Source organism: Stigmatopora argus, chromosome 7, assembly GCF_051989625.1.
Source record: "Stigmatopora argus isolate UIUO_Sarg chromosome 7, RoL_Sarg_1.0, whole genome shotgun sequence".
NCBI classification, from domain to species: Eukaryota; Metazoa; Chordata; class Actinopteri; order Syngnathiformes; family Syngnathidae; genus Stigmatopora; species Stigmatopora argus.
The window spans coordinates 8422953-8450059 of record NC_135393.1 but is presented as its reverse complement, the minus strand read 5'-3'; the positions used below and the strand labels follow the sequence as shown (position 1 = coordinate 8450059).

The following is a 27107-nucleotide window of genomic DNA, read 5'->3' as shown; positions in this document are numbered from 1 at the left end:
CCATCTCAAACATATATTTTGTGTGTATTGGAAATCCTCATGTAAGGTTTCGAACTGGAGTGTCCTAACTTTTTTTCTCTGATATCAAAGGCAGGGGCCAAGACATATGACATTGGTGCCTAGCATTAAAGCCTTAAAATGATCTTATCATCAACCTGTTGTTGATGTGACCCTGCAGGTTGGAGGTGCAGTGCGAAGTACTGGATTCGGAGATGAACCACGTCCTCCCGGCCTTCTCCGTGTCACGGCGCGAATGCGGCCTCCAGCGGGAGCCGCTGCTCTTCAGCTGTGCCGGCCACTCGCCCAAGTACAGACGCTTATGCCCCTGCAGGGACTTCCGGCGTGGCCAGGTTGCGCTGTGCAAGGACTGCCTCTGACCTTGTGTCCAGCAGATGATGAGCCTTCACCTGAGAGTGCAATGTGGAATAAATAGTAAGTGAGGCAAGGAAGCACTTTGCATGGATTTTCAGGTGTTAGAACAGCCACGTGGCTGGGCTTCCTGTTACTCCTTACTAGCGTCGGTAAAGCCGAACGGAGTGCGGCCAGCCCCCTGGAGGACGATTGAAGAACACAGAGGCTCATTTAAGGGACCTTTAGTCGTCACTTTTGAAGCAGAAAATGAAGCGGTGTGATCCCTTCGAACACGTAGACGTGGACGAGGAGGCGAGCACAGTTCAATATCCAATCTCCTCTCGGCCCTCGCACAAAAGGGAGATGGACAAGCGGGGGTTATCGCCGGGCTTTTTCCCCACTTCCCCTTCCCCCTCCGTCGTGGTTTGGCAGAGTCATTTATCAGACTGGGGACCCGAGTCGGCGGCAACATCGCTCAATATAATCATCTGCGGTCACACAAGGCGGAAAAGGAGCGGCGAGGACACGGATAAAGGCGACAAAATTATTTTTCAATGAATACGCTCAAGTGGCTTTTTCAGAGTGCTCGGGGGCTGCCTAATGAAGGAAACGTCATCAAATAAAAGATCTTCATGGATCAAAGCCGTGCGCTGTCTTCTGTTGTTGTCCTCTCCTCCGTCCCTTTCATTTTTCAACAATTGAATATTACGCAGGTATTGTTACTCAAGGTTTGACTCCATTTCTCAATGTCCAACGTGTTATTCTTAGCAGTGAGCTGCTCAGAATGGAGAAATCGCAAATGTATACGGTGTGGGTAATGTTGCTTCAAAAATCACACATTGGTACATGAACTTATGGTCATGGTGATAATTGTGATGATCTGTCTATATGGCTTGTTCAGTATTTGATTGGCTTTCAAGAAAATAGTACTGAGATATACACGTGAAAGCTTGACAGACTCCCCATAACAACTCAAGACAAATTTAACTGTCCTAGTCCAAGAGGATCAGGCCTTAATCTAAAGAGAAGCTAATATAAATACATAGAAGAAGGATTAAACAAGCCACGTGCGACTCTAGAGCGGCAGTTTATTTTTGTCACAGTTACACATGTATTGAAGCTTAGATTTTTGTTTACCACTGAGCCATGTGGAAACCATAATAATCATAATATCATGTTTTTTTCAGGAGCTGGAATAAACGACGTTTCCAACAGAGAGAAAATTGCACCGTTTTTTTTGTTTTAATAAAATAACAAGGGGGCCACCATGAGTTTGACCCTGGTGATTTAAACCCATTTTCTACTTAATTTGATGCTTTTTCAGAGTCCAAAAAAGCACGTACAGGGTACTATTTGAAGTGCCTAGTCAGCTGAGGTCCCAATTGAATATGTGCATGTGTTGAAGTAGGGCGACCACAAACTCTAAAATGAGGTGAGAAGTCAATTGTTTCTATCAAAATTTGAAATACACTTGTATTGAGCATATCTTAATATTTTCTTGTACAGGTGGAAAGTTTAGTATGTGTAATATGTTTCGTGATGAATGTAAAACAAATACCAAAACACCAACCATACCAAAAATCAATCCTTTTATTAAATGTACATTTAAGTTGAAACCTGATAGTTAGGATTCAAGTGCAGAATAATGTGTTGGAACATTTATGCAGGAAAGATAAGTGTGTTAAATATTAAGTGTTTTTATTTGACAGGGAGAGCAAAGAAATGCTTTTATAACGACCATCGGATTTTAATTTGAGGGTATTAAGCAGCTGTCTTCATCAAAGTGACTTCAATGCAAGAAGCTGGCGAATGACAAGGTGGGTTTTCTTTTGTTCTCATCTCTTCTGTTGAATTTTTAAATTCGCTCAAAACGTTGTCCTGCATATTCCCAAAAATGTCACAGCTCAACTCATTGAAACCGTGGGTAAACCATTGTAAAAAATATTAGCATGGAGTTGCCCCTGACAAAATAAACTATTCTTTTTATTATTTTCCCCCCCGAAATGATCAATTTGAGAGGATGGTATGCGAAATGTTACCACCCAGCCTCTGTGTTGACAAGTTTATTGGTGCTGCAGCCTAATTGGCTTGTTATCACTCTTGTCTGGTGTGTCAGCTTCAGGGTGATTGCAAACAAAAAGCACGCCGGTGTGCAATGTTTATGCTATTTAAACAACAATTATTCAGCTCAGGAACAGATTGATGTACGCAGCAAGACAAGTGGGGTGCCAATAACGACATTAAATACACAACACAGGAAACATGCTTGTTAAGGGCTGACATCCTGAAGAATTACTATAATGAAAGGCAAATCTAATGTCAATAACTCATCTATAAATAACTACTTTCTTGAAGATGTGGACTGTCTTTCTCGAACATGACTACACGATTTCATTTACAAGTGATTAAGACAAATTAGCCTGCTGTCCAACCAAAGCCTTTGCTCTGGAAATTGGATGAGATTCTCATGGACTCCACAGTGTTAGATTCATTCATTTTCTGAACTGCTTATCCTCACAAAAGTTGCGGAGGGTGCTGGAGCCTATCCTAGCGAACCACAGGCACCAGGCAGGGGACACCCTGAATTGGCCAGCCAATCGCAGGGCACAAGGAGACAGACAACCAATTATACCTAGGGACAATTTATGGTGTTCAACCAGCCTACCCAGCATGTTTTGGGGACGTGGGAGCAAACTGGAGTACCCAGAGAAAACCCACGCAATTTCGGGGAGAGCACGCAAACACCACGCAGTGAGGACCGACCTGGGATCGAACCCTCGACCCCAGAACTGTGAGGCCAGTGCACTAACCAGTCTGTACCCGGCCGCCAACATTGTTAGATATGTCCAATTAAATTTGTTGAGAGGACTGAAGGAGAATGCTCATGTTTCACTCCTATCAACAGCGTTAGACAGCAATCTATTTTGACTGGGAAGGCTGGAAGCGATCGTTTGCCTTTTTTTCATAGTATTTAGTTTGTTGCCTTGCAATGACAGGGGCAGCTGTGAAGGCTCATGTTTTTCAGCGATCATTCGCTGCCAGGCCCTCCCAGTCAAAATGGATTGGACGTCCACCACTATCAATAACAGCCAAAAAGTTATATGACTTGAGGATAGAATTTAACCGTGCAGGTTTGTCATCAATTTTCCTCGCTAGACCACTTTCCACTTCACATCTTCTTGATACTCTTTTACTGTTTTAGTGCTTCATCCACTCTCTGTGCCAATTTGCCTGCCAAACTCGTTCATGCAGTTATGATGCACCAGAATGTATCTTCTTAATTCTTATGCTGATTTCCACTTATCTCATCTCACAATACACAATGTCATTCGACATCCGCCCCTTGCCCTTCACCAGGGCATCTTCCTCTGTAGATGTGTGTGTTTGGACATTGTGTTCATAAAGATTTTAATAGGACTTGCATGTGCATCACATTTGATAAAGACAACAAGCTTGCCAACTCAAGCAGGACAATCCAAATGGATAAAACTGATTTTTTTTATCAGAAAGTGGGCCAGGCCTATTATGATGAATCTATGCATAGCTTAGGTAGTGGATATAGCTTAGGTTGCTGACAAAACAGGAGGAAGCTATCAACTGAAAGTAAATATTGAGCTTAGGTTTCTGGTCAGAAGAAGTAAGCAAAGATTAGAAGACAGCAGTGGGGCAAAGTGAAAGATGTAGAGAGGTACTTGTTAATAATTCATGGCTAATTGGCTGGCTCCTCCTGAGCCCCAGGAAAAGCCAGAATAAATCACTCTCTGTGGAGATAAAAGACGCCATCTGATTTAAAAAGAAAAATAAAGCCAATCAATGATCAATCTCCCATGTTAGGGGTGGTTTTTCCTCACACTCCAATGCCTTCAGCATTTATCTCACTGCTTCCAACTCTCCTTCTTGTGTCAAAGCTGTCATGTGCGTCCTGTCGTTACCTTTGTAATGCCTGCAGAAACTGATAAAGATCCCTTAGGGAGGCCCCTTAATGGCTTCAGTGTGCGGTTCATCAGTCTTTATAACCACGGCACATTGGCATGAGAAGAGAGTGCATTCAGGCAAGGTTACACGTTGCACAACCTAGTGACGTTTCAACATTCTTCGACCTTCCAAAAAATTGACTCGTTCAATATTTGAACTTAGCTGCATCTGACCCATAACACTTGGAAACAAGTGGGAAAAAATTATGTTCAGTTATATTTTTATGCTGATTAAAATTGGCATGCTGACCATTTTGTTGATTGAAGGCCTGCCAAGTCACAACCCTAGTTGTTCTATCGTTTTTTTTAATATAATAACATTGCAGTTGCAGTTGTTTATCGATCATCTTGAAACTTGTTAACTGTAGCATGAGTCATCGTCCCCAAATTTTGGGGAGCTATATGCCAGCCCCCCTCCTTTTAAAATGTGTGCAGACACCTTTTAATGTGCACTCCTTATTTTTCATTGTCAGGCAATACAGTATATTTGTGTGTTCGTGAGTTTTTTCTGCTACAATACTGAAGATAATAACTAGTCCATTTTGTTTGGCTCGTAAATTTTTTAATCTGACTGGAATTTAAGTGCCTCACCAGCCCTGAATTTCACATCACTGTTTCTAAGAATCTGCACTCCGAATACATTTCTTCCTTTTTGTTTTATATTTGATAAACATTCATAATCTCTTGGTCAAACATTTTGGGGGGGAAATGACTAGCCTCAAGTCTAACATTTAACACGGGTCCCTTGTTTTCTGTCTGGTGTCTCCAATGACCTTGTATAATCCAAGCAGAACACGCGATGGCAATTCAAGCAAAAATGGAGCAGGCAGTCTGCTGTAATCTGTTTTTTCTTTGTTTCTTTCTTTCTTATAGTGCACACGTTAAACTCTTTGCCCACCATTGATGGCCCTAAATGTCTAATTATTTGGACTGATAGTAGCAAACTATTTGCCCCTCCCAGATAGCAGATAGACCTTTTTAAACCGTAGTTTCTCCCTTAGTGGTGCTGCAAAAGTTGGTAGCATATATAAAATTTGGCACAGTCTTGCAATACTGCCTTTACAAACAGTGTAGGAGGATGCAAATGTAGACATAAGACATTCTTGCGATTTCTTTCCCTGTCGCCTTTTTATGGCACGCTGATGAATTGTAAAAGGGAGTTTAATGGCTCTTAAAATATCGCGCAGTCGTCGTGCTGCACCAAGCGCTTATTTCATTTCAAAACTCTGCAAAGCTTTTCCCACACAGATTTATTAGGATTTGATTCCAAAAGTATTTCACAATATGGGTAGAACTCAAAGTGATCTGATTCACACTGTCCTAAAATACAGCTTTATTTGTTATATTTTATCATTTTATTGGAAGCATACAGAAGTCATTGCCTCTTTATAATTTATTGCTGGAGTACCATAACCTGTGAGAAAATGATTGCTCACAATGTTGATATTTTCATTGTGTCTAAGCAACAACTGTAAAACTTCCATTTTTATATAGAATACTAGTATTGATGTGAGATATCAGTATAATAGTATTTTTTTCTTAGTGACTCATATCTCAAGGCACTACTGTAATTGATGCTGAGGTATGGATACCGAATCGTCACAAATATTGATACATGCAATATTATCAATCTTTTCATATGATAGAATTGTCAGTGTGATGCAATCACTAAACGTTGTAAAACAACTACCTGGCATTCTATTTTTTTGTGGATTAGTTTAGCCTTCCTGTCTCTTTGTCTGCATTTATTTATATGTTGGATTTTATTTTGATTTGAAAAACGTAAACAAAAGGTGGTTGAATTCATCGCACAAACATTTATTGTAAAACAAATGCAGAGAGAAAACAGTGGAGGATATATGGGAGAAAGTGCTCTCGGGAATAAAAGACATACTTATCAGTAATATATGTACAACAACACTGACAACGATGTTAATTAGAGCGCTTCATGAGCATCTTATCCAGATGCAAAATAACTTCCATCTGATTGGCATTGTTTGAGTTTTGCATACTGATGACACAACCACGAGAACACTGTTTTTGTCACTCCCCCATGCCACCTATGGAAATCTGAATTTAATTAGCGAGGCAGAACATTTCCACTGCCAGTGGGTTCGCCTGGGAACCACAGACTGTGAACATATGTGTGAGTGTGAGTGTACCAAACTGTCTTTTCCAGACAAAAAAAAACACTGTCATCTTGATCTAAACGCTTAAACATGTCAGACTTGTGTGGTGTATCCGCTGCGCACTGGAGCATGTCTTCAATCTTGAGTCATTGGCTGCCACTGACATTGAATCCATTTTAACTGGGAAGGCTGACAGTGATCTACATGACTAACGAGTGATTACTCTCAGCGCCAGTTTCCAGTGAGCAAGCGCAAACGCTTTGCTCTCGGTCAATCATTAAATGACAGTACTCCCTCGACAACCTTTGCAAATGTCAAAGCACCACAATGTGAAAACACTGTTGTGGTCTCAGTACGTGTATTGAGATATCTTATTTCAGAGCCAGCAGCCCCTTTGTCTCGGTCTAATGTTGTTTTTTGTTCGAGACGTCACAGTCATGATGGAAAGGCACTTTTGGAGCCTCTGCTCTTGGCAGCGAAGCAAAGTGGTAATGAACGTGGATAGCCTGCAATTGTTCCGGCAAAAGTGCTGTTTCAGAGCATATGTGCGCGGTTATGTGTCAAGTGGTCATCTGAAGATATCTGCAGACAGACATAACAACATTCAAAGCGAGCAGCCCTGGAGAATCAGACAAAACAAAACAAATTAGCCTCTTACCATTGGAGCTTGCCTCAAGGTCACCTCCCACAGCTCAAGTACCACTTTGTTCAGGAGGTGTTTTCTCTGCATGTTCAAAATCCCAGCGTGTCCTTCAGAAAGACCCACAATGTATGATAACATCATCTCGAGTATTTCATCAAATATAGGTTGCGTGTTGAAAGAAGGCATCTGTTTGAAAGGATGCCTTTAGGGACTTATGCACGTTAGACATGCTTTGTGTTGATTGGTTGATGGGGAGTTGATAAACTGTTAAATAGCACATTCAGTTCCTGCTTGAAATTCTCCCTTCTTATCAAGGGCCAGCTACCGGGGTGTAAAAATGAAGCCTGCAGTATTGGACATTGCCACCAACTCCAAAACAAAGCAGACAAAAAATACACCTTCCTATTAGTCATGCTAAGGAAACATAACTCAAATTCTTTTTTTAAGTAATTTGATATCCAGAGAATTAAGAGTTAATGTTGTGAACTTGATCAACTCGGTTACATTAACTTAGAAAGTGAAACTAATGAGTTCAAATTGAACTTCACACTGGCATCCTACACACAGATTCAGATACAGACGGAGTAATTAAGCAAAAAAAAAGGGAACTGGCCACTTCATTAGGCAAAAGTTCTTGGAGAAAACAACTTTGTGGAGCAATGCCGGACCAAGTCGAGGCTCTTAGAAGGTGTTGCTTCCTGCCTTTATTAGTAGTAGCTTTGGCACCCAAACTGGGTCCCGGGTAACAGAAATGGATCAGCCTTCTCCCACATAGAGCTCCAAGTGTATTTGTGAGGGAGAAGAAATTTGTTTTATTATAGAAACCTAGAGGAAGAGGAAGCAAGAAAAGAAGGAGCAGGGTGGAAGTAGATATTCATTTTATTACTGAAAGCCTGAGTAGAGAAGCTGTCCCCATGGTGACAAATCGCCACGGCGACTGATTCGGATGTGAGACCCACAGCCAGACAGTCCTCTGATTGAGTCAGCACCTCCATGCTTGCTGGACACTTTTCACTTCACACGCACGCACACGCACACACACACACACACACACACACACACACACACAGGCAGACACCCGCTATTGCGCTCCATGGTCGTGTTAGGAAGAAGATGATCCCCTACTGAGTTGCAAACATGACTGCATTGCAAATTTGCAACGTGCCGACAGCGAGGCCCCAAACCATAAAGACCATTCAAGAAATAGTCCCAAAAGTTAAAAAGGAAACAACATAATAATCAGCTCCTGAAAAGCAAGTAGTCATACTGTGTGTGTGTGCGTGTGTGTGTGTGTGTGCGTACGGTGTTTGTAAGGTTTTTGGGGGGTTTGTAAGGGGAATCATAATCATTTATAAGGGCAGTTATCGGCAGAGATTGACAGGTATAAATTGTATGTATATGCATATATATAGTGTATATATTTAGTTTATATATGTGTGTATGTATGTATATGTATATGTGTGTATGTATATATATATATAGTGTATATATTTAGTGTATGTATGTATATGTATATATGTGTAGATATTTAGTGTATGTACGTATATGTATTTATATATATATATGTGTATGTGTATATATTTAGTGTATGTATGTAAATGTATATATCCAACAAAGACACGCAAACACACAGGGTTTAAATAGACAGACATAGGTTGATTACAAAATACACAACTGATCACACGAGGGAAGGGAAACCATGAGGGACCAGAGTATATAATGTTGGGCGTCCCTAGAAAAGGGTGGCGAGATATTAACTTGTTGGACTCTATTGAACATTTAGTATTCTCGTGCTTTTGCTACTGGCTAGTCCTCGCTTGATGTGTGTTTTGTCTTTCTCTCTCTTTTTTGTTTACATGTGGCTCTTCTTGTTTTGATCCTCTACCCTGTGGCTTGCTTGGTTTTGTACTTGTACCATTTCTTTGCGGCACTACGCCCCTCACTCATTTACCCTCAGGTTTTTTTAAGATCCATTTTGACCTTTACCCACAAATCCTTTTTTTTTACTTCCTCTTCATGTTCGCCTGTGTTTTTTGGGTTCAATAAATATTGTAGCATGCCTCCTTGGTTTTAGTCTTCAGCTTCGGGGTCCAAACTTACTTCCGCCTCTGTGAATCATAACAGAACTCAGGAGCTAACGGAATTTTAATGAATGAAGAATTGTCTAAACACAATCAAAGTTAGCTTTGAATATTTGAATCGGCTTACATGATTACAAACTCCCAGTGTCCCCACTGAAAGCGAAATATTACTCAATTATCCTCAAGATTAAAGGAAAGCTACCCTACTCCCAAGGTATTTTATAGACCCCAGAGTCCTTCCAGGCAAGCAAAATCTGAACAAATGTCATCTCTACTTTCATTCATGCTGTTTGCAAACATTCTCCATTTCTTCACTATTAATAAGTGATAGACATTTAATATATTTGAGCTAGAATGGCAGGCATTGATCATTTTTCACTGCCATTAACAGCAATAGATCGAACGATTACTGCCAACTCTCCCAGTCAAAATGGATTAACGTCTATCATCGCCAATGGTGGCCATTGAGTTATCCTTATAATAAATACAGTTTAAAAGTCTTATCTTTTTCACCCACTTCCGATCTTCTGTGATCACAAGGTCACAACATTTATACTATAAAGTATAAAACATGATGTTGGCTATTTCGATAAAACATACAAAATTCATCCTCCTTTTATTGCATAGTGCTTTTGATTCTGTTATCTGGATTTACCCATGCTTCGACAGTATGTAAGCATTAAAAGAACTATATCGTAAGACAGGAAATGAGGGTTTCTAACCTGTTTGATGTGCAATTAATAGTAAAGGTGAGCCCCATTTATTTTCCGGCAGACCTGAAGACACTGTTAGATGATATTTGGATAACCTTCATTTCAGAAGGCTGGAGATTGAGGGGGCTTTTTATTTATTCATTTATTTATTTTACATTCAGGTTAGGGCAGTCTTAAATATAAAACATGTCCACAGCCTTTGGACCACACATTTTGAAAACCACAGTAAATACCAAGCCATTAAACTCAAACAGAAAAGCTGGTTGTGTATTTCTTTGAGTGTCTCGCTGTACAGTAGCGCTCTTTGCACTTTATTGTATTAGAAGAGAGGGAGAAATATATTATACTTTGCTGGGGAAAATATTCCGGAATGGATAAGAGTCTAAATCTCATGGCATTGCTGCAAAGTTGCGTCAGTGGTAGACAGGAAGAGAAAAAGAGCTAATTCGGCATAATAGTTCAAACATCACTACTTAATACAGCGTTAAAATAACACTTTACAAACAATTTTGGGGGAAACTGGCCATTGATGTGAATTCATGTGTAACCCAAAAACACCCATTTTAATGTTCTGTGATGTCAGTGAATGAGGCAGGAGACCTAATCTTGTTTTTCTTGGGTCAAATTTGTTGCGCTCCTTTCAAGCCACTCTCATAATGTTATCGTTTGGACAATCTTGAGTAAAGCACGATGTTTAGGATCGGTCTACTTCATTTTACAGAGTGCAAATTCCAGTCAAATCTCTAAAGCTTAACAAATTGTTTTTTTTTTCTTTTCAAAAAGAGGTATATACCCATTATGAGTATCATTTTTGTAATTGCTATACTATTGTTAAGAAATTGGAATCTCATTCACTGCCATCTTAAAGGCCCCATATCACGTGGGAGGGTACTCTACTGATTTCGGTATTTGGGTCTTGGCTAAGCTACAAAGCATAGTCCTTTTCTTTGTAAAATAAAATAAAAAGCACAAAAAAATACTCTTTGTGTACTCTGTCCTCTTCCCGTTAGTTTTAATAATGTGGCAGCCAGTGTTTTTAGTCGTTTTTCCCACGAAATTCAATCACTTTGTTCAAAATTGGTTCATGCACGTTGCGTAGGAAATCGGAACAATGCCGATAAAAGCATCTATTTGTTCCCGCCAGAATGAGGGATTTCCATAGTAATTGAAAACATATATGGAAGTGGAGCAGCCAGTAAGTAGTCTCTTGTTGTTTTGATAATTTACTCAAGACTGCTTTGACTAAATGATGAATGACGTATGGCCAATGAGTTGGGTTGTTTTTTGGTTAAACTGCAGTAAAATACAGCGATGTTAGATGGTTAGTATGCGGACTAGTTAACATTTTTAGGTAAACTAAAACATAGTTCTTTTTGTCATGGGCATTATTGTTAAAAGTGCAACATTAAAAATCCTGGTTTTAATTTCATAAACTGTCAGACTTTCTCTTCTGGCTTCCTCACTCTTGTGAGAAACCTAATGGCAACGTTGCATAAATGATTGTTTTAGTACAATTTTGATACTTATGGATTTGTGTGGGTCTTGATTAGATTAGAACTTTATTTCATCCCGTATTTGGAAAATTTCTTGGTTGCAGTAGCAAGACAGACAGACACAAGACACACAAGACATTGTAGACCTAGTTAAGATTTTTTTTTTGATAATACTTTGTTGGTGTGTAAAAATCTGTGATGTATATAACTTTAAAATATATGTTGACCAATTCAGTCTCCATGTAACCTATAACTCACTTGGTTTTCGAACATCTAGGAAAGGTCAGCATTCTCTTTGAAAATTCAAACCTAGACGTCTTCACTACATTTTCTATTTTTAAACTTGCCTTTCAAATATTCTCCCCAAAACACAACATTTCTTCACATTGTAACCTCTATTTTTATTATTAAGCCTTTCTGCTTCATAACATATCTTCCTTTGGACTTCAAGTATGCGTAGTTACTCTAAAATAGGTTTGTAATTAGTCTACAGTATTCTCCATTTTTCCCCTGCTCTTTGAATCTCTTGTATGTAGCAAAAACACACCATCTTACACCCCGCCACTCTCTCTCTCTCTCTCATGTTCTGCCTTCAATGGCCTGACCTGTCCACTCCAGTCAAGGTCGTCTTCACAGTGACGTGATCGAGCGCTTTAGCCAGCATCATTACTTCCCCTTTCCCCGGTCCCTTCGCAGTACGTGTGCGTAGTTAAGGCTGCTGTATTCCTTGATTAACAGGAGCTGGGCTATTGCAGCCAGAGAATAGAGGGCACAAAGACCGGCGGGGTGTGTGGAGAAGACATAAGCGAGGTCTTTCTGTGACTGTTTGTGAAATCTATCAGCAATAATGGAGCCAGCCACAGCACACTACTAATTGCTTTTTCTGTTGGTGTAAAAGTCTCCGGCTTGTTTAATTCCACCATTTCTGAAAAGTAACTCTGCAGTGAGATTCATCAATAATTAAGCCGATAAATATAATTATCCATGGGTAATAATTGGTTTTACGCGATCCCTGGCTCTTTATCAGAAGCTGACAAAGTGTAACTAAGGCTGATTATATGTCTCACGCAGACATTGTTAAGTGTGCTCGTGCACGCAGGGGGGAAAAGGACAAGGGGACAGTTTAATTGGGTGGGGGCTTTGATTTTTAGTAATGACGGCAGTGCTTGTCCTTGAAGAGAAAGACGGAGGAGATGATGAGGGTGGAACATAGAGCACCTTAGGTCAGGCTGTCAAGTTGCCGTGGGTGGCAGAGGGGTGTGCCAGGGACAAAGGACACATGAAGGGTAAATCTGATATCATTTTCAAAAAGTCCATCTGTTTTAAATTACGTCATAAAGACTGGAAAGCGAGGATGAATCTTGATTGTCTCTTAAAAGGAGGGTGGGACAAACCTGGAGAGTGGAAGACCAGATAACGCTCGCACGATGTGAATCCTTTCATTCGTTAATATTTTGTATCGCTTATGCCTAATCTTTTGGGACAGTGCGTTTTGTGGAATGGAGGAGGTGGATTTAAAACTTTTAGGAATAAACTATCACCCCAGAAACTTTGACTTCAGTCTTTGCGTACTAAAAGTTGTTTATCAGAGCATGTTTTTTAAGTAGACTTGACAAGAACATTGAAAAGACCGCTTTAAAAAAACATGTTAATTTGCATCGACCACATTTATGAATATCGGTTATTCTACAATAAATAAATGATGGATTTCCTAGGATTATAACCAGCAAACATATCTTATATTCGTTAGCCATTTCTTAGCTTTTATTATCTTTAATTTCCTCAAAAGGACTACATTATTATTTCTGTTTGGGTTATAAATATCGTTGCTCCTTTTGAAAGCATGTCAAAAGTACAATAAGAGCAATATAAGATAAACATTTTCAATGTTTTATGTGCTCAAAATGAATTCCAATTACTCCAACATTATTATTAATATATTATATAAGACACCTGATGGTGTAGTGGTTCACTCGCTTGACTGTGGGATTGATTCCTGCTTTGTGGTGGTTTGATTAGTATTCCATCAACTTGTACGAAGAACAGATAATTATAAACCTTTACAACCAGTTTGTCTTTCGGCGGTGCAAACTCGGACAGTGCTATTGAAAGACGAATTGGTTACACCATTTTTTCATAGGAATTCAATTACTTGTTTGGAGAGGGCTTACGTTTTATCAAACCAAGTTTTGGACTTTTCACCGAAGGATAAAAATGACACCTTGTAGAATTTCTGTCACATAGATAACTTTTCGTTTGATGAGGTGCTTAATCCAGAGGAGGAAGAGGGTGTTATACACAAGTTTAAGAGGAGGAATCAGGAATCTCTGCTGTCACATATTGGGAAATGAGTGGGATCAAGGTTAGTGCTGCAGAATCAGGTTGGATGAAGACTTCTTGCCAACAGCTGCTTAGCAACAATTTCTCACTCAATTTCTCAGATAAAATTTCCACTTTAGGCTGTCTCCAGCACCAGCACCCTCTCAACCTTTTGCTTGGGTACCAGTGAAATTTTACTATAGACACCTAACAAAAGGTTCAAGTTATTCAGCTTCAGAATGAAATGATTGAATATGTGAAAAATGATCAACTCATTTTGGATCATGATCATTAGTTTAACTCATACAATCCCATTTCAGGTCACAGAGTACTTACTGTAGGTGTTGTGGCACTTAGTTAATTCATTCATTTTCCTTATCACTTATCCTCACAAGGGTTGTGGGGGGTGCTGGAGCCTATCCCTGTTAACTACGGCCACCAGGCAGGGGACAACCTGAATTTTTGGCCAGCCAATCGCAGGGCACATAGAGACACAACTATTCATGGTCACACTCATACCTTGGGGTAATTTAGAGTGTTCTACCATCTTACCCTGCATGTTTTTGGCATGTGGAAGAAAACCGGAGTACCCGGAAAAAACCCCACACAAGCAACCTACACACAGGACTGTCCGAAACTGGTATTGAAACTTCCGTTGCATTGAACTTGCACACAACTTGCTCCAATGAGAAGCAGGTTTTCTTTACAAATAGGTCACTCAGATTTTTTTGTTTTTTTCAGAGTTGCAAGTTGTGCAGAGGTCACAGCTTATAGCTTTATTCCAAATTAAATTGCTCCTTGGCTGTTTTGCACAATTTCATTGCAAGATGTAGACTTAAGTCTCTTATCTGTGTATCAGTAGCAATAGATGGAGGTCAATCACCGGCTTTATTTGGCTCCTAAGATGCTTATGAGCTTTGCCATTTGGAGTTTGGTCCTGTCGCTTATGTATGTGTGTGCGTGTGTGGTTTCCTGTTAATGAGATTTGGCTCTTCCAGCACCTCGAGAGAGACTTGGCCACAGCAAACACTACTCGACCTTAGTATGGATTTGTAATTACACTCCATGCAGAATCCAACTTTTTGTCATCTTGGATTAGTGCCTAACGATGTCACCCCCCCCCAAAAAAAAATATTTCCCCTTAAGTGAGCACTCACTCACTCCTCTTCTTCCACTTATCTGAGGTCCAGGGGGCTGCAGCTTCAGTGGGGAAGCTCAGACATGCTTCTCCCCAGCCAATTCATCCAGCTCTTCAGGGAGTATCCCAAGGCATTTCAGGACAGCCAGGAGCCATAGGGAACATTTCTGGGCATGCCCCACCGCTTCCTTGCAGTGGAACATGTCCAGAAGTCCTCACCAGGGAGGCGTACAGGAGCCATCCTAGTTGGCTGCCCGAGCCAACTCATCTGGCTCCTCTCTATGCAGAGGGAACGTGGCTCTAGGCTGAGCACCTATCAGATGACTGTGCGTCTCACCTTATCTTTAAGGGAGAGTCAGGACACCCTGTGTAGGAAATTCATTTCAGCCGTTTGATCTTGTTTTTCGGTCTCAACCCATAGCTCGTGAACATAGATGAGGGTGGGAACGTAGATCGAATGGTAAATAGAGATCTTAGACTTGGGTCCTTCTTCACCACGACGCCCGATGTAAAGTCCGCATCACGCAATCCGCCTGTCGATCTCCCCCTCCATTCTTCCCTCACTCGTGAACAAGACCCCGAGTTACTTCAACTTGGAGAATGACCTCATCCCTGACGCGAAGACGGCATTCCACCATTTTCCGACTGCGGCCCACGGTCTCGGTTTTGGAAGTGCTATTCATCAACCCAATCGTTTCGCACTCGGTTGCGAATCGTCCCAGCAAGAATTGAATACTAATGATGAAGCCAACAAAAAGTAAGGCTGCAATACTGGGGCCACCAAACCGGACACCCTAAAGATATTTTGTCCATAAAAGTTTTGTACAGAATCTGGGGAGTCCAACCCTCACTGGAAACAGATCCCTCTTACTTCTAGCTACGTTGACGCCGGTCTTAAAGGGACCGGACCCCAAATATCAGGGGTTCAGGTACCCCATCCACCCAGAGTACCTCCCACAAGACTTATCAGGGGACATAGTCGAATAGATTCCAGAGTTCTGAACATGATGAATTGTTATTTAGCTACATTTTTTAAAAGAAGTTTGTGCATTGGAAGGCACTGCAGTTGATAGTTCCTCTATTGGAACGCTGACCTCATCAGTCTCTCTTAAAGGAACCTGTGTGGGTAGTTCGAGCCTTTGCGAGCTGACTTTTGCTGGTGAAGGTTATGCGGCACATTATCAGATGGCTACTGTAAAGAGTGTGTGTATGTGTGTTTGTAACTGCACTGGAGGTTAAGCAGTATCACAGAAATCCAGAGCGTGAATGCTCTTATCTCTATTTGAATAATGCAGCTGGCTGGCCCAGAGGCCAGAGAAAGCAAGCGGACCCACTCACTCTTGAAACATTCATGCATACACATTCATGCCCTGAGCACACGCCAACACACGCTCATACATAAACAACATGCTTTGTTTTAGGAGAAGCTTCATTGTTTACTATCTCTAAACAAACAACAATTTTACAGCGGGAGACTTATTCAAACAAATAAATTGACTTCACTACACACTATTGCAAGAAGCAACAGCAAGAGAAACGCCAACGAGGCTCACTTGTGTTATTTTACTTCTTGAAAAACGTAGTACAGACGCTCCCCTACTTACGAACGAGTTAGGTTCCGAGCGATTGTTCATAAGTTGAATTTATTTGTAAGTTGATTCAGTGCTATATTTTGTATTATAATTTATGTTTAAGGCCTATATAAGTATATTGAAGGTTTATATAAGTGCATTTGTATGTTTAAGGCTTGTATAAGTAACACGCATTGGTTTGTACTGAAAAAAACATTTAATAAAATGGAGAGAATATGTACAGTACTGTATAGAGAGAGCGAGAGGGAGATTTATGTATTAGAAACTGGCCGAAAGAAGCGATCTAACGACGATTGCACAGTTTTCTTCTTTTTTTCCATCATAAATGATGCGGTAGCACTGTATGGCATCATTCAATTGATTTGCAAACTTTGTGCAACGTTCAATATTTGGGTCCTGCTGCTCGATCTTTCTGTTTATAAATGGTACTGACGGTCGAACGATTCAAGTTGTATGCCCGTGAAACGCTCACCACTCTCACGCGCATCAAGCTTCGTTATTATTGCCACTCGTTTCAAATGAAATGGCTTGCCTCTTCCTTGCAACTCCCTCAATAGAAGCCTTTCGCTTTTTACCAACCATATTCAATAATGGATGCACAAGATATTTAATGATACAAATGAAAAAGGTTCTTTGCGCACTGGAGATACGTTCACGCACTTCTGCATTGCAACGAAGAAGAAGGTAGATGCTGGGTGACCTGAGCCCTCACAGCGCCAGGCGTCGGTATTAGCGGCGGAAAGAAGCACTACTCGGAAAAAAATACAAAATCGAACTTACGAACATTTTTCGACATAAACGCAATTTACAGACATGTTTGTATGTACCGTTGTTCGTAAGTCGTATATTCGTAAGTAGGGGAGCGTCTGTATATCATCATATTCAAAATGAATGCTGTGAAAAAATGAATTAACGCATTCGGTTGAGTTTCGTAAAAAAAAAAATTTTGACTGAAGTCCATCGTCAGTGTTTTAAAACAGGTCAGTGGTTTCATTGTAATGCAAATGGATCCATATTTCCAAAGGAAGCTCACTGTCATTGGGGGGCCCAGTCATATTATTATTATTGACAAAATGCTGAGGTTGTTATGAATTTTTATTTAAAGGGTGCATTTCCACATCCATGGAAAAGAGACAAATGATATTGTCCTGCAGGAGTGACAGTTTATCCACTTGGGTTGCCTATTTTCAAGCCAGTTTGAGTGCTTAACATCAATGTTGGATGAATTAGCCACGAAAATCATCTGGTTGATGTATTATCATTATTATTTTTATTATTATTGTTATTATTATTAGTAGTAGTAGTAGTAGTATTGTCCATTTATATTGCCTGAAATGCAAAAGCTTAACCAATCCTATGAAGAAAAATTATCCAGTTGGAAATGCATCTTTTCATCTCACATTTGCATGAAATAGTTTTTGTTAAGATTTCACTCTTTTCTACTAGCTTTTCGTTCTTAGTTTTCAAATTTGTTCACCAGTTTGTTTTACATTGCCCCCTTGAGCAACCCTCTGTGCTTTAATACATTATTGCCATGCTCCCAAAATGGTTAGCTTGTTGCTAGTAATATTGGCTCTGTAAAAATGACTTGTTTTTTCAAACCAAACCTTAAGAAACTTCTCTCTATTTCAAATGACTTGGGGTATTCGACTTTTAAAAATATATTTCTGAGTCCGATATTGGTCTAAATACTGAGTAATGTGGAAATTGATGACTAAACTCAGGATTTACTAAATATTTCCAATGAAAACGTCAGACAGCCAAAACTTAATAATGAAACCAATCTATTTCTGTAAACTACAGGTTTGGCTGCCCACTCCATGTTCCGCAATACAGAAAAACAAGATGCTTTCAATTAAATCTGGATTGACACTTCATGTAAACTGGAAGGTCGTGAAAAACAGCATTCAATAATGTTGATTGCCGGAGAGGAGCCCCTTTGGATTTCTAGTAATTAATTTTCTCACTGAGTAAAATTTGATGAGCGTCATGCTTCACAGTAGCCTTCCTAATTCTATCAGTCGCCTTGGCCAACTGCGCTCTTTCAGTAATGATGCTATGAAGCTGTCAGCGGCAACACATGGAGACATTGAGCAGGAATTTCCCACCACGCTGAGAGGGAAGCAGATGAAAAGGCCGGTGCAGCAAGCCACGCTCTATCATTTGTCTTCATAAGACCCTCTTTCCATGGAGGTGGAAGAGGGCAGATAAAGAGGGATGTGGGTTATCTGGTAATGCAGACTGATTGATCTGCTGCTGCTGCAGTTACAACTGAAGGAAAGATGGCGCTATAGTCTAATGCACTGTCTATGTATTGTACGGGGTTGGGGGCGAACTAAGAGCATGTTGAGGCTGATTGGAAAGGAAATGATGGATGCAAGCGAGTGAAAATTGGAAAAAGAAACAGAATGGATGCTGAAATGGTGTTGCTAGGTAATGGTTTCCTGCTTTTCAGAGATTGCCGTGAGCTGAGCGTGGAAAGCAAATGCAAGAGTTTGACAGAAAGGAAAAGAACATCTACGTCCTCATCTGGAAGCCAGTAGGTCAATTATCTGACTTATTGTGTCATACCAAGCAATAATCAGCATGCATCATCTGTAATTAGCTGCTAACAAGGAAAAATTATTGCTGATTAAAAAAAGTATGCATTAACTAGGGATGCAAATTATTAATTTGTGCAGAAAGCTTAGTGTGCTTACACACAAAAAAGACCCAAATTAATATTTTTTTTTATTAGTTATTATTTTGGCAGTGGATAAAATTAGGTTTGGGTAGTGCGGTAGTTGTCTTCATTCATTAAATGTAGTTCTTTGAATTTCATTCTGCCTGGCATATCAGAAAAACAAAATTGAGTTTAGATGCTGTAATAACCTCGCAAGAGCAAACATTCTGTAAACTATCTGCAAGTGCCCAGCAGTTCACTTAACTTTACAGAGAGGCCATAAAATCTACATTATACCGCCACACTTACTTTGAACGCAATGAATCAAAATTCCTTTTTGAGAATACCATGGAGAGGTTTTTCTTTGTCAAACATTGACTGGTTCCAATTCTAGCCTTGAGCTAGGACTGGTGTGATCAATAATATGTGTCAAAATGCATACTAAAGTGGTTTGTGCAAGAAAAGCAATGGCAAACTATTCTTGCTCACCGAACCTGCATTTTGTACTCAACCACCAAAGTAACAGTATGAATTTTAATTACTAGAGGCAGGTGAATGCGCAGCTAATCGTACCTGCATTTATTTCTCACCAACACAAATTCCTCTAATTATTTAGTATCTAATTGTATTGTTTTTGGCCGAAAAAAAAGACATCAACTAGAATTCTACATAAATTATGCATCTGCTGTTACACCAGAACATATACTTGTGTTTGAGTCATTCCCAGATGTGGACTCGGATTTAAATGTTGGTCTAATACTAATCCGACTAATCAAATGAGCAAAATATACAGGCTGGCCATTATTTAACTGGTGCCTTTTTCCCTTTCTGGAAAGGCCATTCGACGCCCGTTGTGTGCCCAAGCACCTGTTACGGCATTCACAATAATGTGACAGTCAGAATGGTCATAAGTGGTTTATTGACAAGATAAATCAGTGGTGCTGTTTCAAATGTTCAAGGTTCAACCTGCAGTAATTCCAAATACATGCTCAATAGAATGGGAGTACATTTTCTTTAATATCATTTAGGATGGAGCTCCATCTTGTGACAGAGGTTGGAAGGAGCAATATAGCTTTGGTTACTCATTTAAAGACAAACCAAGTTGCTCACAATTGGTGTCAAATAAGATAGGTTTTCTAAATTTTCTCAATACCACTTCAAAATATATAGTTATATGCTTTTTGCAAAATAGACACATTGCTAAAGTGATAGGTTCTAGACCTGGGGTCACCAACTCCAGTACTTGAGGGCACCTATCCAGTCTTTTTTTTTTCCTTACCTCCCTCCTCTACAACTGAATCAAATGATAAACTTATCAGCAAGCTGTGCAGAAGCCTGAGATTTATCCTGATTATTTGATTCAATGTGTGTTGGAGAAGGAAGATATAGAAATCAGTCTGGATAGGTGGCCTCAAGGACCGGACGGAGTTGGGAACCCCGTTTCTAGACAGTAAGGTAGTAACTGGTGGTCACTGGTCATTTTTTTATTAGCCCGTCACATATTTATAAAAATATTTTTGTATATGGCCCACTCAATACACTCAAATTCAGCCTATATTCTGCTGGACTTCTAAGTGTTAACATGAGATGTAACTACCATATACCGTATTTTCACAACTATATGGCGCATCGCATTTAAAGCCGCAGTGTCGGTAACGAGGGCTATTTCTGTATTTGACACACACAAAAGACGCATCGCATTTTAAGGCGCACCCATTAGATGGTGCTGCGCTAAAGGGAATGTCAACAAAACAGTCAGATCGTTCAGCCAAACATCTAGCGGCAGGATTTCTTTTGTAAATCCAGCCGGAATGACGGCGAGCACCAAATTAGTGTGTTCGCCGTCATACTGGGTGTATTGAGAAAAGAACTATATATGCCAGCAGTCACTGCGCAGTACTTTTTCTACGGGGAAAATAGTAGTCGGGGGCTGCTTGCCGTAGTTGTGAGAGCTGTACAGGATGGTGTACCCTATTGACTGATTTATTTCATTTTATCGTGATAACAATTTTAGTATTGGTCCATATATAAAGCGCACTGGATTATAAGGCGCCCTGTCTATTTTGAAGAAAATTTAAGACTTAAGTGCGCCTTATAGTCATGCAAATACGGTAGTCACTTAAGCAGCGCTTCTCCACTTGTTCACGGGGCAAAACATTTATGTTGAAATGAATGGAATGTAAGAAAATGTGAAGTATTTCAGTGTTTTGTTCAAGATAAATAACGTTATACTTAAAAATAATACAATGGGATAATTTGAGCTATCATGGTTGTGATTTTTTTGACCTTTTTTCTGTCGCTGGTTAGTTTCTCTTTGTTCTGCTGAGTTTGTTTCAGTAGTGTAAAAACACTATATGTACAGTGGTACCTCTACTTATAAATGCTTACATACATGCATTTTATGTCCTGCTTATCCAAGGGTTGCAGGGGGTGCTGGAGCCTATCCCAGCCAACTATGGGCAGCAGGTGGGGGGCACCCTGAACTGGTTGCCAGCCAATTGCAGCACACAATGATATGAACAACTCTTGACATTCATACATACCTAGGGGCAATTTAGTGTGCTCAACCAGCTTACCCTCCATGTTTTTGGGATGTGGGAAGAAACCGGAGTACCCAGAGAAAATCCATGCAAGCCCAGGGAGACCATGAAAACTCCATACAGGAAGGTCGAAACCAAATTGTGAGGCGGGCGTGCTCAACACTCCCCCATTTTGCTGCTTCAAAGCTTTCCTTAAGCTAAATATTTTGTATTTTGAAGCATTTGTAAGTAGAGGTACCACTGTACTTGACTATTTGTATTGACATTTTTTAATTTGTCACCACCACTTTATTTCCACACAGTGCTCTAATTCACCACATTTAAATAACATTGAAAGGATATCGTGTCGCATGCATTTCTCTCTCTCTGTCTCTCTCTAATTTAAGCAAATTATGTATGATAATTTGTGGAAATCTGTGAAAAACTGAAATTAAATAGAATATGGCTTCAAAATCCTCTGCGGATTACATCAAGAGGTGTAAATTGAAGGGTTTGTCACAGCCTTCACAATTTCCTGACCTCAACAAAATCGTAAATCTATGAATAGACCTTCAAAGAGCAGTGCGCGACAGACAGCCTAGAAATGTCAAAGAAGTGAGAGACTTTTATAAGGACAAGGACACCCAAAACAAGAATTGAACTGGCTTAGCTGGCTACAAAAAACCCGCTTATGCTGTGATAGGTGCCAAAAGGGGAATTACAAAGTATTAAATCTGCTGGGTACTCAAACTTTTTCACAGACTGTTTTCTGTTAAAGCCCAACTTTTTAAAATAAAAGATATCATCTATCCTTCAATGCCTACAAGGGGGGTATTTCCATTTTTCCATGCATTCTTTATGCACAGTAGTTTTTGTGGGTTTTTTTAACCAGAGTGCCTTAAACTTTTACACCCTACTGTATACAGTATTGTACACATAAACTCTGTTCCCATCTGAGCTTCTCATTTGGCAGTAATTGAATTATAATTATATTGTAATTATTCTCAATGACAAATATGCGCCGAAGAGATCTTGCTTTGAATACTAATTACCCATGAGCACTGGCATTGTAAGAGCCATGCTAGGCCAGATAGACTGTATGGTTAATGTAAAAGAGATTTCAAGAGATGTACAACTAAGAAATGTTCACGTGAATGAAGCTGGAACTTGTCAAAAGTATCTGACAGGCTTGAAAAAGGTTTGCATGTAACCCTACATGGAAATACTCTCTAGATCACGTCTGTCAAAGTGGCGGCCCGGGGGCCAAATCTGGCCCGCCGCATCATTTTGTGTGGCCCGGGAAAGTAAATCATGAGTGCCTTCTTTCTGTTTTAGGATCAAATTAAAATGAAGAGTATAGATGTATATTAAATTTCCTGATTTTCCCCCTTTTAAATCAATAATTGTAATTTTTTAATCAATTTTTTCTGTGTTTTTAGTTCAAAAACCTTTTTGTAAAATCTAAAAATATGTTTAAAAAAAGCTAAAAGAAACATTGTTTTAGATCTATAAAAAACTGAATAGTCAGGGATTTTAATCCAGTTCTTTTAATCCATTTATTTAAAAAAATCCCACGTGAAATCAAGTTGACGTTAAAGCGGCCCGCGAACCAACCTGAGTTTGACACCCCTGCTCTAGATTGTTTGACAAGTTTTGAAGAAATGTCAATCATATGCTCATATGAAATTGAGGTTAAAGGTAGAGTCTATTTTACATATCAAGCAGGCGTCTGATCAACAGCAATAGGCAAGCTGAAAATTGTGTCATTGTTTTAGTGTGTGCATATGAGTGTATGTGGGGGTGTGTATATATGTATATATATGTATGTGTATATATATATATATATGTATATATATGTATATATGTATATATGTATATATATATATATATATATATATATATATATATATATATATATATATATATGTATATATATACATATATACATGTGTATATATACATATATATATATATAAATATATATACATATATATACATACATATATGTATATATATATGTATATATACATATGTATATATACGCATATGCATACGCATATATACATGTACACACTTTCTAAGTGCTTTTTACACAAAAGTGAGCTCAAAAACAGAAATGACCCTTGATGACAAGCAGCTGTATTTCTTCGTACAGTTTATGATTTTATTATGACTATTTCTACTAAATAATACACTGTAAAAGAGATTTCAGAATTATCCAAATTTTGGATTGTGGCGTGCTTTCCCGGCAAAGAGGAAATGAAACCAGATACCTCATGTTCGCCTCAGTTCATTTACATAAGCCAGCACTGATTGGAGAAACAATTCCAGCCCGTTCCAGAGAACACTTGAACATGGCACATTTGCTAAAAAGTCAATCGCTTCAAAGTAATTTCAGCTTCAGGTTTTTTGGCAAGTAAATATCAAATGTTAAATACTACAGTCAAACCAGATCTCACAAAAACTAAGCAACCAAAAGGCAGACGATATCTGTACTGACGCTAAACGGAGAAATCCATTAGTCGGCAACCAGCATGTGCAGATTGTCTATGCAACAAATGCCTCTTGAAGGCCGCTGTTCAATCCTATTATGACCCTGATTTTTAAATAGGATTATTATTACTTGCTGAGCTCTGGTGATTTGTAATAATTATGAAGGATGTCTGTGATCTTAATCCTATCCAAACACGCCATGTGTGTGAATTGTAAAGTCAAAATTGCAACGCGTATTACCAACAATAATTCACTGAACTCTGATTATAGTCGTTCACTGCAAAGGTGCAGGCCAGTATAATTGTGTGACTTTCCTGTGTTTATTTTGTTTCCATATTCATTTCTCCTTTTTAATTTAGCTACCCATATATGTCACATGTAAGTGACAGAAGGATATGAAGCAAGTTATAATTTAGACTCTTCACAGTTTGAAAGGGAATACCAGACTGCAGTCGTCTCTTGATTTCCAAGACATAACATGAGTAAGAGTCATACCTTGAGTTTTCTGTTTTACTTTTCCTCGCAGCCTTCTTTGGTATTGGACGAATCCTAGCTGGATGTCCGTAAACGACTCCCAGCACAAAGGAGTGTCGGTAAGATGATGTAATGTTTGTCCCGAAATATCAGAGTTTATTAGCAAGTGTCCTTTTTTTGTGTTTAAACATTATTTTCTCTCTTGTCAAAGGGCTAAGAAATTCATAATTTGCAAATGTACATTCTTTACACATTTATTTTTACAGGCTGAGTCTAACTTTGAAATCCTACTTCTCCGTCATTCATGAATCGATCATCTTGAAATGTGGTAGCTTTGTAGCATGGGGCAGTATCTATTGATTCTTGAACTCTATTTTTTTTCTTGTCAGGTGATTCGTTAATTGCGGAATTATTGGTGCCTGTGTTGCCAGTAGATTGAAAGCCAATGGGTGGCATCCTTCAGCTTGTTGTATAAGGCTGCTGGCGCACACTTGTGTTTGTTCACTTAAAGGTCATTTGTACTACTAATCTTTGCGTTTCCCTTTAGGTGTCCTCTATCGGATTTTTGTTTTTGCGCCATTGTGCTTTATACGTCAGAGTAGCAGTGGACATATTGCCATTATCAGAATGACTGGAATCACTCATATTATGAAGTTGTGTATATATCACTCATCGACAGTAAAAACGATTCGGCCGTATTGTCTTCTGATTCTGCCTCTTCGTTGCAGTTAATGGTTTATTGTCGGCCTTGTTGATGTCTTTTGAGGACAATTCTACAGTGACCTAGATATTTTGAAATGCTTCCTATAAATGTCAAGGGTGACCGAAAGTGTTGCTGATTCGTTAGTAAGTACTCAAACGTCGAGTCGAGTCAAGTTTGTTTAAATTTGCACATGCAAATGGAATGCTTTGAGTGGCTAGCAACTGCTTTCCAGGAAAACAGTGATTTGAGACTCGCAAAAAAGTCTGGAATGGGCATTTTCCTCTGTATAAAAACTGAGAGAACGAATGAAATTAAAATACTGGGAAAGAAAAACAAAACATCCCCATTTCCGACCCACAATCATGTCACATTTTGATGATGCACGCAACAGTTGGTTGCACTGTTGCCAAATTCTGCCATTTTTTTCCTTTGAAGTCTAACATAACTCTTGAATGGAAATGAATAGTTGCACTAGTTCATGAACTTTTGTTATATGGCGCAACACGGCCAATTCTAAGGGTAATGGGAAGTCTAGGTTAATTTCCACAAAAGGCATTTTTCAAAATCTGCTTTATGAAAATGACTTAGTGTCATTCATTACCAAGTGCCCAAAATTGTCAACTTCACAAAATTGTGTGTTATGGAAGCAGGTGTGGCTGCATACATGTGGTTAAAAGTGGAGGACAGCTGACCAATTTGAGGCCAAAGCTCAAATAGCTACCCTTAAAACAATAATCTTGCTTCCACACTGCTTCATTCCTTCTATTCCAAGGAAGTCTTGCATCAGCATTGTCTTGGTACAAGTAAACAGCACATAGTTGGGTAACAATGGATGCAGTTTTGCAGAAAATGGCACCACCCTGAAATTAGAATAATTGCCTTATTTATATTCTCCCCCAAATTGAACTCTGCTACCTCTTTTAATATCACCTAAATACACTGTTTTCCCTTGACGCTGTCATACCAGCAGGCTCGGCGGGTCGACTGGTTAGCGTGTTGGCCTCACAGCTCTGGGGTCCTGGGTTTAAATCCAGGTCAGTCCATCTGTGTGGAGTTTGCATGTTCTGTTTCCAAAAACATGCATGATGGGCTGATTGGACACACTAAATTGCCCCTAGGTTAGGAGTGTGAGCGTGAATGGTTGTTTGTCGCCTTGTGCCCTGCAGTCGGCTGGCCACCAATTCAGGGTGTCCCCCGCCTCTGGCCAAAGCCAGCTAGCATAGGCTCCAGCACCCCCATAGTGAGGATACTTAAATGCTTCCAAAAATGAATGAAAAAAATAAATGTACTGTCATATCATTCTAAGCAGAAATTTCTCTGGCAGTTGCAGCTTTGGTTCCATAAGAAAACAATTGAAGAATATAGCTGTGTTTTTGAGTCACTAGTGAGGGGAAAAACAAAAAAATACCACTATGTAAATGCTATATATAAACTGTCCAAAAATACATTTAAAAATACATCATCCCTGAGTTTTGTTTTTCATTCAACTTTCATTTTCCTACAGTTCTGTGGATCAACAGGGAATTCCACCCACACCACCCCTATTTCCAAAGGTGGAGGTCTCCTGAATGCAACCAGCTGAATATATTTACTCAGCTCTTGCAAAGTGCTGGCCACAAAGGCAGGAATGTGACTTGAAAGGGCCTGTTACATTTTAATTTTTAACCCATAAAATAAACACAGTGTGCCTGCTTTTTTTTATGAATGGTTCCATTCATTGCCAATAGAAAATGATTTCTGTGGCAAAAACACACCCATTTAAAATTGTCTGGCTCTCTTCCTGTGCAACTATTGGCCAACAGTGTATGGGGAGGAGGGTCCAG

At 39.5% G+C, this 27107-nt stretch overlaps 1 protein-coding gene and 1 long non-coding RNA gene across 2 annotated transcripts in view; both read left to right on the top strand.

Moving 5' to 3' along the window:
* The window catches only part of LOC144077775 (alpha-1,6-mannosylglycoprotein 6-beta-N-acetylglucosaminyltransferase B-like), a 73220-nt gene extending 72227 nt beyond the window's left edge, over positions 1 to 993 (top strand). The window contains exon 17 of the mRNA XM_077605757.1: positions 179 to 993. Within this exon, the coding sequence (XP_077461883.1) occupies positions 179 to 377 (199 nt within the window). The 3' untranslated portion in view covers positions 378 to 993. The remainder of the gene's footprint in view (positions 1 to 178) is intronic.
* Positions 994 to 2065: 1072 nt separating this feature from the next.
* On the top strand, positions 2066 to 27106 carry LOC144078043 (uncharacterized). Its single transcript, XR_013301153.1, has 4 exons — positions 2066 to 2168; positions 18889 to 18972; positions 24634 to 24700; positions 26789 to 27106. It is a non-coding gene; the product is annotated as an uncharacterized LOC144078043 (long non-coding RNA).
* Position 27107: the final 1 nt, after the last annotated feature.